At 45.6% G+C, this 16,678-nt stretch overlaps 1 protein-coding gene across 2 annotated transcripts in view; it reads left to right on the top strand.

The window, feature by feature from the left end:
- The window catches only part of DZIP1L (DAZ interacting zinc finger protein 1 like), a 390,767-nt gene that overhangs the window by 253,866 nt on the left and 120,223 nt on the right, over positions 1–16,678 (top strand). For both annotated transcript variants that reach the window (XM_069213556.1, XM_069213557.1), the window contains exon 11: positions 3,680–3,813. In XM_069213556.1, the coding sequence (XP_069069657.1) occupies positions 3,680–3,813 (134 nt within the window). The remainder of the gene's footprint in view (positions 1–3,679; positions 3,814–16,678) is intronic.

Genomic DNA, 16,678 nt, shown 5'->3' with positions numbered 1-16,678 from the left:
AAAACAAAACTGTGTTACAGAGTAGTTTACTGGTATAAGATAGGGGATGGGGTAGACCCAGTTGAACAATTCAGTCTTCTTTCATTCAGGTCGTGTGTAAATGTTAGTATCTCTCTGGATTATTTTTGCCAGTGGTACCTACTTCTTATATAAACTCATAGATGAGATTTTAAGCAATGAATGATCATAACATAGAGTTCACATAATGACCCTCATTAGAGTCCATCTATATTGTGATTGCGGATCACTATATTTTGTTATCCATTATATTGTTTGCCATTTTATTCAACACATCTTGCCACATGTTTGGTTGTTCCAGATGGTGATTAAGAGTGAAACATGTAGGGGTATCATGCTGTTAGTACCAGTTTTCGAAGGGAAGTATTGCATCTCTATTGGAAGTCACAAGCAAGCAAGCATCTTGTAAACTACACCTCAACCAGGTAGAGTCATGAGCTGCAAAGAGGGGCTCTGATGGGAAGAGTGAGTTGCATTGCCGTTTCGCCTGGTAGCTGGAGAATCCAGGAAGCCGCACATCTCGTTAGGGCCTCAACGGTCTCGTATGAGGTGTCTCCGGTCACTAAAAACAATATTGAATCCATCCTCTGACTCTGAGCGTGTCCTGCTTCAGCATCACTCTACTTTTGGCCATGTACAATAGGGGATTTTGCTAGAGGAGTGCAAAAGCCATTCCTCTTTGTCGGTGCTTCCAATTTAAGCAGCCATCTTGCTGTGTGCTAGCCATGACAACCCACCCAACGTGGCAACGTTTTTAAAGGCTTAAAACTGAAAAACTAGTAAACAAAGTTACAACAAACCAACAAGGGAATGCTAGTAAAGTTATACTTTATACTTTAATGGCAGGTTTGGCGTAAATCTACGAATTGTTTTCCCTTGTAGGCACAAACAAACTTTCCTATGGGAGCTGAATGGCAAAACATATATATATTTTTTAATGCTCATCACCCCATAGCCTCTGGAAGTCGATACCCCCTGCATGGATCTTCATCAGAATTGGAATCCCGGTACTTAGCTGACTACACCACTCAATTGACAGTGTTCATGTGGATCCATGCTCAAAAGTGGATCCACATGAACACTGCGGATCCGTGCATCAGTGCAAGATGGCTGTGTGAGCTCCAGTTGGCCGTCATCACCATCAGTGTAAATCCTGGTATGCACCACCATTGGAATCTCTCCAGACCGTAGAAACCACATAACTGACAAAGACACCTGTCTGGATTCACAGAGGGAGTCGAGACGAGGATTTGTCTGGAGTGACTGTGATGCCTTCCCCAAATCCAGGTGTTGACGATCTGCCCTTGATCCTTGGGCCACCACTGTTCAGAAGTCGGCTGCCTTACTGACCGATTGGGCTGTTTCGAGATCGGGCTGCAATGCTGGGAGTCCGGTCACCTGGGGAGCTGGGAGACCACCAAGAGGTGGCCACAAGGTATACCTCCTGGAGGCCAGCTGCCGATGGACCATTGTGGCTGTGGGTGGATCGTCGCAGTGAGATGGCAATGCGACCCCAGATTGGCAAGATCTCCATGATTACAGGAGACCATGTAGAACTCAAGTCCCTGAATCTGTTCCAGGGTCACCAACCCAATCTAGGACCAACCGCTACAAGGCTATCTCCCGGGCACTGAGAGTGTTGGCACCTTTGGCCAGGAGGTACAGCTGCAAGCCCAGCTAATAGGAGCTAGGCAGTGAGCAACGGGCCCACTGCAACAAATTGATGTCTCCCCTGAGACGAGCAAGGAGGGTGGGACTGTTGGAGTCGATGCTAGGTGGAGGCAGAAGAGAGGCTCAGAGGCTGGTAAGTTGGTTGTCTTTAGCAGGACATTGGTACAGTGCACAAAGCTTTTCACCTTGAACCCTGCTTTCTTCCGCAACTGGATGGTGCCGGGGGTGGGGCGGGGTGGGAGGTGGTAGATACTTTCCCTGGGTAGTAGACAGGCTGTCAGGATCAACCAAAACTCCATTTTTTGGGGTTCCTCCACGAGGAGCTGCCATCTTGGGTGCTCCATGGAGACGGAGGCATTCAAAACAAAAGAAACAAAAAGAGGCTCCACCAGCTATACTTAAAAGTCCAAAGCAAAACAAGCCGTTTTGAATCCAGTCATAATTAGAGTACTATTGCTGTTCTCATAGCAACTTGGTCATTACACAGCTTAGACAACAATGGAAAATGACCAAATAAACCTAGTTGGCTATTCTCTTGAACTACCTCCCCCTGCTTGGTGCTCCTCCCATGCTCACTCTGCTTTTATTTTTCACTTTGACCCCCTATTCCTCCTGCCAATTCTTTGAAGTATCTGACCCCAGCAGGTAAAGTAAGGTCAAAGAATGAGACACTAGGGAGATACAATCATGATTTTCCTTGATGTTTTGGGGCAGTGTGATTTGGCATTTTATTTGCCTACTCTGGCTGCCATTACCTCTAATTGAGCCCTCGCTAATTCTCCTGCTACTTTGGGTTGCTTCTAAAATGGTATGTAAGGGAGAGCATCAAACAGCCCTACTCCCTGTTTATAGTTGTTCAAAACAAACAAGTAAGAATGTGTGGTTTGTGCTGCACAGTTCTTGAGACACCTTGCACTCCCCACACATGGACAATTACCCTTACTTAAAAAAATAATATATGACGCTGAGTTTGTAAGACAGTTATTCACTATTTAAAATGATTTTTAGGTACCCTTCTTAATTGTTATTTAGAACTGTTATTGGGTTTTCTGACATTTCTATTAAATCTTCATATTTTATTAGCTCCTTTCTTTTTAATCCTCTTAAATTGTTAAAGGCACCTTTATAGCTGCAGTGGGCCCTTTGCAAATATTGATCCTGATATTATGTGCTAACATCTTTCAGAAATAATCTACTATCCCCTTCTTGAAGGATTAACCGCCTTATGGTTGATAATAAGTTGTTGTTCCAACAACAGTCTACACATAACATACACATCATTGATTTTGGAAATAAACATCCCAAAGACAGTTGCAGTCTGTTGCATGCTATAAAGAAGGCTGTCTTAGGAGAGAATGCAACATTTCAAACCTTGAAACTTACCTTCAGCGCTCCAAATGAGAAGACCTTCTTTGAGAAGGAGTATCAGACCTGAGTTTCTGTACTTTGGTCATGGTCTCGCCAGCATTAAGGACTAGTCAGGTTCCTTTTTGAGAGCTTGAGAGTATCTGATAGGAATCCTTGTCACAAGAGTGACTAGGTTTGAACCTGCTAAATAAGGGTAATGTGAGAGGGGTGCACGTCCGTAGTGGTGTTTCAGAGGTGCAGCCTTTTTAGAAAATATCCTAACTGCTTTCATCCAGAGACAGTATCTTCTGATTGCCCTGTAATCTATGGAGCAGATTTAAATAAACAGCCAACAGGGCATGAAATGGGAGTTGTGCGGTTTGAACAAACCGTTCAATACAATGTGTTGTAAAAGTCTACAGGCAATTGGATGATAACCTAAAGGGAGAAACTTCATTGCATATACTATCTCACCTTTTGGATGTTGGAAGACCTACTAATGTCATTGTGAATGTGTTATTGTTTTTGTATTAAGCAAATATGTGACTGGGGTGTCCTTCTGATGTGCAGATCTTCTTTTACCTTTACCTTGTAGCTTCTTTCCCAATTTAGTACATTTACTTTTCTGATTCCTTCTCTTCAGAGTTGGAGTGCCCTTTTGATAAGAAGAATATGCTGTTGGCATCCTTGCGGCACACCCCTAACCTTATCAAGGATTTCCGACCAGTCTTACAGATGGAGCTTATGAAGAAACTGGAGGAGATGGGTGTGAAGAAGGTATGCAGTGGGCTTAGTAGTCTGAACTGGGATTGTTTTGTATCTTGTGAAATATTTTTAAAGCAGAATTGCTAATCTGTTGGTACTGGACAGCTGATGTGAGAAGTTGTTTGTCAGACTGTAATTAGAGTGAACTCGCTATTCTCCCTGACTCCATGGCATACATGTTTAACTGCTGTTCCCTGTCAAACATCAGGGTGTCTGTTAAAAATGAATCTCAGTGCAGATTTGTAACACCTCTTGTGAGATAGTCTAGAAATGTTTCCTAATCGTGGCACGTTTTCACTGGCTGGTCAGAAACACAGTGTAGGTGTTCAATGACAGTGTGAGATACATACTGAAAATCTGGATTAGTTTCCAGCATTGATGGGCTTCAGATAGCCCAGAAAGGACCTTTTAATAGCATGCTTGAAATGATGCCTTAAAGTTGTAACTAGTCGATTACCAGTATCTGATGAATGGAATAAAAATAGTACTCCTATTTCTCATCTCCTATCTTGGCAATTTTGAGTTCTCTTTGACAAGATCATAAAAATAATCTGATAGAGGTTTCTAACTGCAGATTCCTTACCCAAGAATATTCCCCAGATGTCAGACTAGATCTGGACTTTTGATGAGCAATACCCCTGCGTGGCATCATTCGGCTCTGCGTGGCGTTGGCGTCCACCCTGGAAGTGATGCTCGCTATGCCTATATAGGCATTACCCCAGCGCACTGACATCAGTTCTTTTCTTTCTGCACTAGGCAGCATAGATTTTGAGAGAGCTTCTCCCAGTGACTGACCTTTTTTTTTTTTTTACCCTTTAGTTGAATACTTTTTAAAGCATTGTCTCCTGATATGCAGCATGTCCACTAAGAAGGCAGGGTTTAAGCTGTGCTGTGACTGTCACCACAAGATGTCGGTGATGGACCCGCATTTGGTGTGCCTGTGGTGTTTGGCATGCGATCACAAAGCTAAGATGTGCAAGGATTGCCATGCATCTGAAGTTGCTCAGGGACCTACCCCTCTATCCAAGCTGCGTAATAATGACTGACCCCCCAGCATTCCAGATCTTGATCATGAGGTAGGTCCCAAGATCATTTGCGGGGTCGTGCCTGGGGATCATGGTCACAGTCCAAGTCATTGGTAAGTCCCACAAAAAAAAGAAGTTGTCAAAGAGGTCTTGGACTTTGCAATGCAATTCTTCTGACGAACTGCAGGGCTGTCAGCATTCAAGGCCTACCTCTGAGTTAGAGCCTGCTTCTGACCCGTCTTGGTGCCTTCCTGAGTTTCCAGGAGCTGGAGCGAACCCTGCCCAACTCAAAGAAGTTTATGAGGCCATGTACTGCATTTTTCAGTGGCCCGACCCCTCTCGAGTGCCCTTAGGCCCCATGGGTCTGGCAGCTGCCCCACTGGTCTTCCGTCCGTGGATATGCTCTTGCCATCAGACTGGCCCCCCGGATCCAGTGACAAAGCTGGAGTAGAGCTGGTTGAGCGACATTTATCTTCACCCTTACCCTATCGCCCCACCCCCTTCTACAGTCACAGTGCCACGGACACCCAGCGATGGCACCACCTCCATTGTCATTCCTGACTCTGATACAGAGCTGGGGGGGGTATCGTCTGTTATCTGGTCCTGTTCCAATTGGGGGCAGACTCCCCATATCGGAGCTAGTACCTTATTCATATGACAGGCCTGTATTGGGTGATGATTTGGAGGGGTATGCAGACACTTATGATATCAACACTAGAAGATCCTGAGGAAATCTGTTATGAGGATCTGGCGAATGCCAGTGGATTAGACTCCTCCCTGGAAACTGACTTGGCCTCTTTCCCTACTGTGGCTACGGGTAGGGTGCCTAATTTGCAGGGGTGGTGTTGAGCGTGACTAAAGTTCTGGACCTTATGCTGCCCTCACTGGCAGTCAAGACAAACATCTTGACAGAGGTGCTCCAGCCTTGAGTTCCGTCCACCGAACCACTACTTAATTTAATAAATCCTTACTGACGTCCTACTCAGGGCCTGGTCCACGCCCATCACAGAGGCTCCCATGCATAGGATAATTATGTGTTGCCATCAGCCCGCCTCCTGGAATCCCAATTTCCTCACCCAGCAACCCACCTTGGAGAGCTTGATGGTCAAGGCTCCCACCTCCAAAATCTAACCCAGCGCACTCCACCAGATAGGGAAATCAAAAGGCTGGATAACTTCGGAAAGAGGATGCTCTCGTCACCATTCTCTCACAAGCAATTGCTGATGGGAGGAATGCAGCCAAGTTCACCATCAGGTGGGCAGGACATGACAGAACTGCTAGGCACATCGCTTTCATCGTTGGTGGCCCGTAGGTGCTACGTCTGATTTAGAATCACTGTTTTTTGGGGGGATGCCCAGGCCTTGTTCATGGATTTGACTGTTGATGACTCCCATCTCTTTAGAGAGCAGGCAGACACTGCCCTAGAGCATTTTAATTACACCAGGGCTAGGGCCAGGTCCTTGGTCCTTTCCATGGCCCCTCGCCAACCTCAGTCGGCCTTCCCCCCTTTTGAGGCCACAAAATGGGTTTTCAACCTTGTCTCTACATTCCAAGCCATCATGGCCAACAAGATGTGCAATTGTTTCGTGGCAGAGGACACAGTTCCCACAGATCACGTGGGACAGGTAGCCATAAGTTGGGCCAGTCAACCACCCCGTGGCAGCTACAGCCTCCAAAGCACTTTAGTCTATCCTCTGACCATCATGGGCTTCTAGTGGGAGGCAGGATACGCCATGACTTGCACTACTGGAGGTCATTAACATCCAACTGTTGGTTTTTGCAGCTCGTGTAAAGAGGCTACTCCCTCCCCTTTGTGACCATCCCGGCTTGCCTGCCACCCACTTGCGACATGATGACAGCGGTCATCCTCTCCTTACTTCACCAATAAGTGTTGGCTCTCTTGGCCAAAGAAGCCATAGAGAAGGTGCTAGCATCAGAAGTAGGTTGGGGTTGCGATTTCTACTGCGTTCTAGCGCCCAAGAAAGACAGATGCCTTCAACATACTCTAGCCCTGCACCTTCTCAACCTCTTCTTGAAAAAAGAGAACTTAAAAATGCTCACACTCATGCACGTCTTGTCTGCTCGGCAATGGGGAAACTGGATGGTAGCGTTGGACTTGCATGATGCATGTTTCCACATTTCTGTCCTGCCTGCCGCCCACAGTCGGTTCACAGTGGGTCAAGAGCAGTTTGTTCACTGTGCTCCTACTCAGCCTTACCAGCTCCCCTCAGGTGTTCACAAAGGTGATAGTTGTGGTGGCAGCTCACCTGCGGAGTTTAGGGGTTCCAGTCTTCCTCTACCTCGACGATTGGATGTTGAAGGCAGACTTGTCCCAGGCAGTTGTCTCCAACCTTCAGACTACGGGGAACCTTTTGCGTTTGATGAAGTTCACTACCAACGTGACCTCTCAGATGCTCCCCATCATGGAAGCCATTCTGGACAAGGTGTAGTTTTGAGTCTATCGTTCCAAACTTAGAGTCGTAGATATTCATGCTATGACACTGATATTTCAGTCCCTGTCCTGGATTTGGGTGACTCTGGCTCTGAGGTTGCTGAATCTCATGACCTCCTTGTATTGCTTGTGCCATATTCCCTTTGGCATATACGGGCTCTTCAGTGAGACCTGAAGTTCCAGTGGGCACAGCATCAGGGGGAATCACTCTGACATGGTCCAGATATTGTAGGGAACTGCAAAAAGCCTGCTTTGGTGGCTAACAAACCACAATTGGGTCTGTGGGAGACCCATATCCCGTCCCCATCCAGAACTGACTGTTGTGACAGATGTGTTTTATTCCTGGACTATGGCGGCCATCTGAGAGATTGAGATCAGAACACTTTGGTCTGTGGTGGAATCCAGGCTCCCCCTAAATCGGTGGGAGCTTTTGGTGATCCGATTGGCATTGAAAGCCCTTCTTCCTTCAGTCAGGGGAAGGATGGTTCAGATTTTCATGGAGAACACCACCACCATGTGATATTGCAACCAACAAAGCGGGATGGGATCATGAACCATTTGTCAAGAGACTCTGTGCCTCTGGAAATGGCTGGAATGCCAGGGCATTTTCCTAGTGGTTCAACACCTGGCAGGCTCTCTGAACACCAGAGCACACAAACTCAGCCGTCAACGCCTATTAATCACAAATAGCCTCTCCATCTGGTGATGATGCAAGGTCAATTTCAAGAGTGGTGAGAACCTTGGTTAGATCTGTTCATCTCCACAGAGAATGCATATTGTCTGCCGTTTTGCACGCTGGAATTTCCAAGGCAACTCTCGCTCAGAGACACCTTTTGTCTTGAGTCGAGCTCTGACCGCCTGTGCACCTTTCCGTCAATTCATGTTTGTGACTCCAGATTGGGCATTGAGTCTGGTATCCCAAGTTGTTGAGCTTGAGCATTGTAGCAGCAATGGGGCAGGGGTCTGGACCCGACTTTGAAAATGCTTTGCCTTCATGCATGAAGATCGAGTGACAAAGGTGACAGCCTTCAACCTTCTGCCCAAAGTCTGCAATATTATCTTGGCAGCTAGGCATCCCTCCAACAAGACGGTATATGCCTGCCAGTGGAGCAAGTTTATGACATGGTAAACAGACCAATATGTTGATCCTTTGTCTGCACTCCTTTTCCCAAGTTCTTCTCTTTATTCATTCCTTGGCCCAGCAGGGCTCTGCTTTGGGCATGATTAAGGGTTATATTTCCACCACCTTGGCATTTTTGTGGCAGCCTGACCACTCATCCCTCTTTAAATCCTATTTTGTACATTTGTTCTTAAAAGGCTTACTGTCTCACTGGGATCCTGCTAGCCAGGACCCCAGTGCTCATAGTGAAACCATATTTGTCAGTGTGTTTTATATGTCTCACTGGGACCCTGCTAGCCAGGACCCCAGTGCTCATAGTTTGTGGCCTGAATGTCTATACCTGTGTCAATACCTGTGTAGTGCCTAACTGTCCCACTGAGGCTCTGCTAACCAGAACCTCAGTGCTTATGCTTTCTCTGCCTGTAAAATTGTCACTATAGGCTAATGACCATTTTTACCAATTCTAATTGGCACACTGGAACACTCTTATAATTTCCTAGTATATGGTACCTAGGTACCCAGGGTTCCACCCATAGGGAGCTCAGACACATCTTACACAGGACTGCCACTGCAGCCTGAGTGAAATAAAGCACACGTTATTTCACAGCCTTTTTACACTGCACTTAAGTAACTTATAAGTCACCTATATGTCTAACCTTCACTTAGTGAAGGTTAGGTGCAAAGTTACTAAGTGTGAGGGCACCCTGGCACTAGCCAAGGTGTCCCCACATAGTTCAGGGTAATTTCCCCGGACTTTGTGAGTGTGGGGACACCATTACACGCGTGCACTACATATAGGTCAATACCTATATGTAGTTTCACAATGGCAACTCCGAATATGGCCATGTGACATGTCTAAGATTATGGAATTGTCCCCGCATGCCAAATCTGGTATTGGGGTGCCAATTCCATGCATCCCCAGGGCTTCACTATGGACCCTGGGTACTGCCAAACCAGCTCTTTGGGGTTTTCTCTGCAGTTACCGCTGCTGCCACCCCACAGACAGGGTTCTGCCCACCTGGGGTCTGGGCAGCCCAGTCCCAGGAAGGCAGAAAAAAGTATTTCCTCAGAGAGAGGGTGTTAAACCCTCTCCCTTTGGAAATAGGTGTTAAGGACTGGGGAGGAGTAGCCTCTCCCAGCCTCTGGAAATGCTTTGAAGGGCACAGATGGTGCCCTCCTTGCATAAGCCAGTCTACACCGGTTCAGGGAACCCGTAGTCCCTGCCCTGGTGTGAAACTGGACAAAGGAAAGGGGAGTGACTACTCCCCTGTCCATCACCACCCCAGGGTTGGGCCCAGAGCTCCTCCTGTGAGTCCCAGACTTCTGCCATCTTGAATCGAGAGGTGTGAGGGCACAATGGAGGCCTCTGAGTGGCCAGTGCCAGCAAGTGACGTCAGAGACCCCTCCTGATAGGTGCTTACCTCACTAGGTGGCCAATCCTCCTCTGAGGGCTATTTAGGGTCTCTCCTGTGGGCTTTTCCTCAGATAACGACTTGCAAGAATTCACCAGAGTTCCTCTGCATCTCCCTCTTCGACTTCTGCCAAGGATCGACCGCTGACTTCTCCGGGACGCCTGCAAAACTGCAACAAAGTAGCAAGAAGACTACCAGCGACATTGTAGCGCCTAATCCTGCTGGCTTTCTCGACTGTTTCCCTGGTGGTGCATGCTCTGAAGGCTGTCTGCCTTCATCCTGCACAAGCCAAGAAGAAATCTCCTGTGAATCAACTGAATCTTCCCCCTGCTCCAGCAGGCACCAAACTTCAGCATCACCGGCACTCTGGGACCCCTCTCATCCTGACGAGTGTGGCCCCTGGAACACAGGTGGTGGACCCAAGTGACCCAGACTGTCCAGTGGTCCAACTGTCCAAATTTGGAGGAGGTAAGTCCTTGCCTCCCCTTCCAGACAGTAATCCTGTGTACTGCGTGAACTGTAGCTGCTAGGGCTTCTGTGCAGTTTTGCAAGGAATCGTTTGTGGACAGCCTAGCCCAGGTCCCCAGCCCTCCGTCCTGCATTGCTCAACTCGCTGAGTTGACCACCGGCTTCGTGGGACCCTCTTTTATAGTGTTGAGACAATCGCCGTGCTCAGTTTTCTTGAACCCGTGTTCAAGTACTTTTGCGGGTGCTGCCTTCTTGTGTGTGGGCTCTCTGTATTGCTGAGCGCCCCCTCTGTCTCTTCTTCCAAGTGGCGACCTCCTGGTCCTTCCTGGGCCCGGGCAGCACTCTTTTTCTTCAACTGCGACCTTTGCAGCTAGCAAGGCTTATTTGCGGTCTTTATCAAGAGAAACAGCTCTGCATCCTCCAGCACTCTGTGGGACATCTTCTGCACAAAGGAGAAGTTCCTGGCACCTTTCGTTGTTGCAGAATCTTCAGCTTCTTCCATCAGGAGGCAGCCATTTTGCACCTTCATCCGGGGTTTAGTGGGCTCCTGCCCCCCCCTGGACACTTTCGTGACTCTTGGACTTGGTCCCCTTCCTTTACAGGTCCTCAGGTCCAGGAATCCGTCTTCAGTGGTTTGCAGTCTGTTGTGATCTTTGCAGAATCTCTTATCACAGTTTGGTGTGTTTCTGGGAAAGTAGTATCACTTTACTCCTACTTTTCAGGGTCTTGGGGTGGGGTATCTTGGACACCCTTAGTGTTTTCTTACACTCCCAGCGACCCCCTACACACTACACTAGGCCAGAGGTCCCTAAGTGGTTTGCGTTCCAATTTCTTAGTATAGGGTTTTTGTTGCCCCTAGGCCTATTGCATCCTATTGTATTCTACAGTGTTTGCACTACTTTTCTAACTGTTTACTTAGCTGATTTTGGTTTGTGTGTATATTTTGTTTATTTTACTTACCTCCTAAGGGAGTATATCCTCTGAGATATTTTTGGCACATTTTCACTAAAATAAAGTACCTTTATTTTTAGTAACTCAGAGTATTGTGTTTCTTATGATATGGTACCTATATGATATAAGTGGTATAGTAAGAGCTTTGAATGTCTCCTAGTTCAGCATAAGCTGCTCTACTATAGCTACCTCTATCAGCCTAAGCTGCTAGAACACTACTAATCTACTCATAAGGGATAACTGGACCTGGCACAAGGTGTAAGTACCACCAGGTACCCACTATAAGCCAGGCAAGCCTCCTACATCTAGCCAGTCCAGCGTGACAGTCACTTTGCCCATTCAGTCCTACAAGACTTTTTATTCTAATCCGTGTTGTATCCTCACCTCGAGGGAGGTATTGCTTGGGTGTCTATTCTTAGGTAAGGAATCTGCAGCTAGAATTATCTGTCAGATGAACAATTTACTTACTTTCGATAACACCTTATCTGGTAGGGCCTCTGTCTAGCTGCTGATTCCTTACCGCCTGTCCTTCGTGCTCTGCGAATGGATATTGGAGGTAAAAGGGTTGTTCCCCTTTTTTAAGATCCCTAGCTTAGCTCATCAGTGGTCAGTGCTCCTCGTGGCTCCGCGCTTCTGGCGCCTGAATGTCACAAAAAGAAGGTGACATCAGCGAGCTGGAGTGGTGCCTATATGGGCACCTTGCATGCCACAACAACACTGATCATGCCATGTGGAGCCAAACAACCCCACCTACAGTGGTCAGGAGTACTGCTCAGCAAAAGTTTCCGGATCCAAGTCTGACACCTGAGTAATATTATTAGGTAAGGAATCTGTGACTAAATAGTCTCTACCAGATAAAACATTACCGAAGCTAAGTAGCTTGTTCTTCGAACAGATCCCTACTGTGGTTTGACCATGCCACAGCCTGAAGCTACTAAGGCCTAAATTCTGTCCTAAGCAAATCTTGATTTGGACGCAACCCTCTGTTACACCCAAATCAACATTATAACTTAAGTGTTGTTTGCAGACTCTTTGGGTGTTTCCTGCAAACAATCTTCATCAGGTCAAATTTGGCAAAAACTGTTAAGCAAGCGTAATGGATTTAAGAGTTTTGCTCATCACTAATCGGGAGGTAAGGGAACACACACTATCAACACTCTATCCTCATTCTGATATCTGAAACTCTGAATGAGGCTCAGATTGTGCACCAAGTAAACAAAACATGCTGCAGAGTCAATGTTTACTTCAGATTGTGCACCAAGTAAACAAAACATGCTGCAGAGTCAGTGTTTACTTGATGCCCATTTACCACCTTGTGTCATGTGGTGGAGTGAATGAGCACATAAACCCTAGATTATGACCCTAGAACATTGGTTCTTAAAAGGCCTGCAACATATCCATATTCAGTGAACCTAGGAAATTGACAGATTATGAAGATTTAATTACCTCCTCATCCATTCTTCTTCCTTTTTCTTACTTAATGCAGTTGTGAGCCTAAACCTCACCAACACCACCCACAACGAGCACCACTGTTCAAGAGTTAAAAAATAGTTTGAGCTGCCTTAGAGGCTTTTAACAAACCACAAGAAGATCAGAGGGTCTGTCAGGCTCCTGTCAGAAGTGATTCCTCCCAGGTCTCTTGTTCTTCACTATTTTCTGTGTCTTCCTCTTGATAATCTTGTTCTATGATATGGATGAATTTTAGACTGCAGTCTCAAGAGAAAAATATATCCAAAAGGATGAATTAAAGAGACTAATTCATTATATTACCAAGAATATGCAGCTGCCTGTAGATGAAGAACAACCTACTTAACAGTATTGACTGTTTCAGGCAGTTTATCAAGCCTACCTTTCCTTGATTTCCAGTGAATGTAGCTGCTCAGGGGCTTCTCAACAGGGAGTAGAGGGACCCAGGTTCATAGGAAGGCTCTATCCTCTGACTAAGGGGGACATGAATCTTCCTTGAAAACTGTTGATAGATCCATTATTGTTTAACTAGACAAGCCAAACAGGAAACTTTTTATCTGATGGGGAGGTGATTTCAGACCCAGTAGATAAGAGGGTAGACACGTCTTTAAAAGAGCCCTTGTCATGCTTGAATCTGGGATTAAGGGCAGAAATATATTCAGTCTTCATTTCTCAATCTTCAGCTAAGGATTTTCAACCTCTATCCTCAGCCTTAGAAGAGGGAGATGATACATCCCATTTGTTAGCTGCTGCCACAACACAAGCAAAATGTCTTTCAGACATAACCTTCAGCCATCTTAATGCATCAGCTATGGCAGCAAGTGAGATGATAGCGGCAAGAAGACAGCTATGTTTTAAGATGTTTGAAGGCTAATGCCTCACAACAAATGTGTCTTGTTAAGATATTTTTTTAGGAGACAAGTTGTGTGGATAGGAGTTGGAAAATGTAATCAATAAATCCTTTAAGAGTACGAAGAACACTCTCCCCCTTCAAATGCAACTCAAAGAATTTTTCAAAAAACAAGAAGTTGTGTGATTGATCCAGAGGAAAGGGATTTGATCCTCCCTTTAATACTGTTTCTGCCCAAATCTTCAGTAGATCATCCTAAGAAATTCCCAGGGCTCAAAAAACAATCAGCATTCATGACTATGCCATGTTGATAGAGCCAAAGGAAATTGTTGGTGGGAAGCTGACTCTTTTATGACACACAGCAAGATCTGGTCACAGACAATTGGGTTCCTCTGCTTATATACCTAGGCCAGGGTTTCCTAAACTGTGGGTCGCAAACTGACTTTTAGTGGGTTGCGAAACTGCTAGCAGTAAAGTTGTCTTTAAATTATGTATTTATGTCATCGTGTTTGCTGTGCTTTAAAGACAGAGGTCAAACGTCAGACTTGGTCTTCTGACAAATTGTTGCTTATTGTTCTAACATGGGAGGTTGAATTTACAAACTTCTCACCCTTTGTAGTCAGAAAAGAAAAGTGAAGTGACTTATGTAACAATCCTGCTAGGGCACAGGGAGCTGAAAGGAAAGGCTTTAGGAATATTCTTTTGTAACACACAACAAAAAGTGAATATACCTGTAATGAATGGTAAATGTAATTGCATTTATTTAGTGCTTACAACCCCTGATGAGGCATTGACGTGCTTTACCGCTGCTCCAGAACCCCTCATTAGTTATTAGTCCAGTATTATTGGTTACTTTTATTTATTGGGATTAGTCTTGTGTGCTTATGTAAACCATTGTAGTCATCCGAGTTTCTTTATGGTGGTTTGTTGTGATCATTAGTATAGGGTATGGGAGCTCATTCACATAGTTGGTGGGCTTAATATATGAGTATAAGGATTAAGAAATAGTTATATTGCATACGTATGACTTTCAGAGGAAGAAGGAGAGATGTTGATCTTGTAAATGAGTTGTGGGAAATTTGCAGGTATACAATGCATAGAAAATAAGGAAAACATGCATGTGTCAGAGTAGGTGGTGCTCAGAGAGAGGTGGCGTGCAGAGGATGAAACGGAAGGGCAGTGCATTTGAGAGCAAAAAGAAACAAAAGGAAAGGCGATAATCAAAGTTTTAATTAAAGGTCAGTTTTTCACGCAGGACTTAAGGAATGTTGACAAAACTTTTGAGACAGCTGTTTGAAATCGCAAGACTGTAAAAGGAAGCAACATTATTTACTTGTGAAGATTGTCCTATATATAGTATTTTTTTGGGCACACGAACCAGGTAAACCATCTGTCGGCTGCTAGGTCATTGCCAGGCCACCGATCCAACCTGGACAGTTGATCAGATCAGGGGCTGAAAGTGCAAAATAATTGCTGGACGCTTGTGTTGAGAATATAAAGAGTTTTAGGCTGCACTCAAAGAAAGCAATAACTTCAAGGTTGTTGCAATGTGAGAAAATTCCTGGGAAATAATTTACACATTTAAAAGAAGATTCTTCAAATGCTGGAGTGGATGTTTTCTGGTGTTCTTCCTCTGGTTTATTTTCCTGTATTATTTACAAAGCAGGCAGAGGCATTCAAACCATTTGAGTGTCTCTGGTTTTCATTGACACAAGATTGGGGAGGACAGCTTCCCAGGTAGTGGAAGGGCATCTCCTGCATTCTAGTGGCTGGAGGGTGGAAGATGGAAACACTGATGTTAGTGTGGAGATGGTGAAAGGGTTCCCTTTACAAATTCAAAGCAGACTTTGTTAGCAAATAGCTGCTGATTAGACTTCCTGAAGCACTGGCCTTTTGTAGATGCTATGCACGAGGAATGGTGGAGCTGCGGTTAAAGAGGACCCTTAAGGTGCGGCCATGCCGTTAGTCTACCTTGATCAGAATTCATTGGAGAGCCCTCACAAACCCCCTTTATGCCTCTGTTGTGCATGCTCAAGAATAGAGACTGCCTGCTATGAGGGGCATTACTTCACATCATATCCTTAGGAGTTCATTACAACCATGAGTATTTGGATTTCTGCAAAGCACAGGGTATGGACTTCATGAAGCCCAGTGCTCTTTGATTCAAGACGACACTGACTACTGAAGTCAGTGCCAGCTGCCCATTCTAGTCTAACATTAAGCAATACAGAATCACTAGCTGAAACTTAAGGGTTGGTCTCCTTACTATACTTTGAAAAGCCAGCCCTAGTACCACTTGAGTGCATCCTTAAATACTATAAGCACCCCTGCTTCCAGGATATGTACTCTTGCATGTTAATGCCAAGTCGCATACAGACTTATGTTTAATGTATCCTTTGCCTGGGATAAATTGCAGAACATCAGAAAAGAATGTGTGATGTAGTAAAAAATCTGGTATTTCAATAAACCACATATGTACCGATAACTGAGAAAAAAAGCCAAACACTGCGTTCTGCTTCATGTATACAGACAAAGGGTGATGTTTATGAAGTAGTGTAAAGAAATGGCTCCCTGTTGCAGTTACCCCCCACTTTTTGCCTGATACTGATGCTGACTTGACTGAGAAGTGTGCTGGGACCCTGCTAACCAGGCCCCAGCACCAGTGTTCCTTCACCTAAAATGTACCATTGTATCCACAATTGGCACACCCTGGCATTCAGATAAGTCCCTTGTAACTGGTACTTCTAGTACCAAGGGCCCTGATGCCAAGAAAGGTCTCTAAGGGCTGCAGCATGTCTGATGCCACCCTAGAGACCCCTCACTCAGCACAGACACACTGCTTACAAGCCTGTGTGTGCTAGTGAGAACAAAATGAGTAAGTCGACATGGCACTCCCCTCAGGGTGCCATGCCAGCCTCTCACTGCCTATGCAGTATAGGTAAGACACCCCTCTAGCAGGCCTTACAGCCCTAAGGCAGGGTGCACTATACCATAGGTGAGGGTACCAGTGCATGAGCATGGTACCCCTACAGTGTCTAAACAAAACCTTAGACATTGTAAGTGCAGGGTAGCCATAAGAGTATATGGTCTGGGAGTCTGTCAAACACGAACTCCACAGCACCATAATGGCTA

The sequence above is a fragment of the Pleurodeles waltl genome, chromosome 11 (genome assembly GCF_031143425.1).
Source record: "Pleurodeles waltl isolate 20211129_DDA chromosome 11, aPleWal1.hap1.20221129, whole genome shotgun sequence".
Classification (NCBI taxonomy): domain Eukaryota; kingdom Metazoa; phylum Chordata; class Amphibia; order Caudata; family Salamandridae; genus Pleurodeles; species Pleurodeles waltl.
Note: the sequence above shows the minus strand (reverse complement) of the source record. Positions and strands in the feature narration are given on the sequence as shown.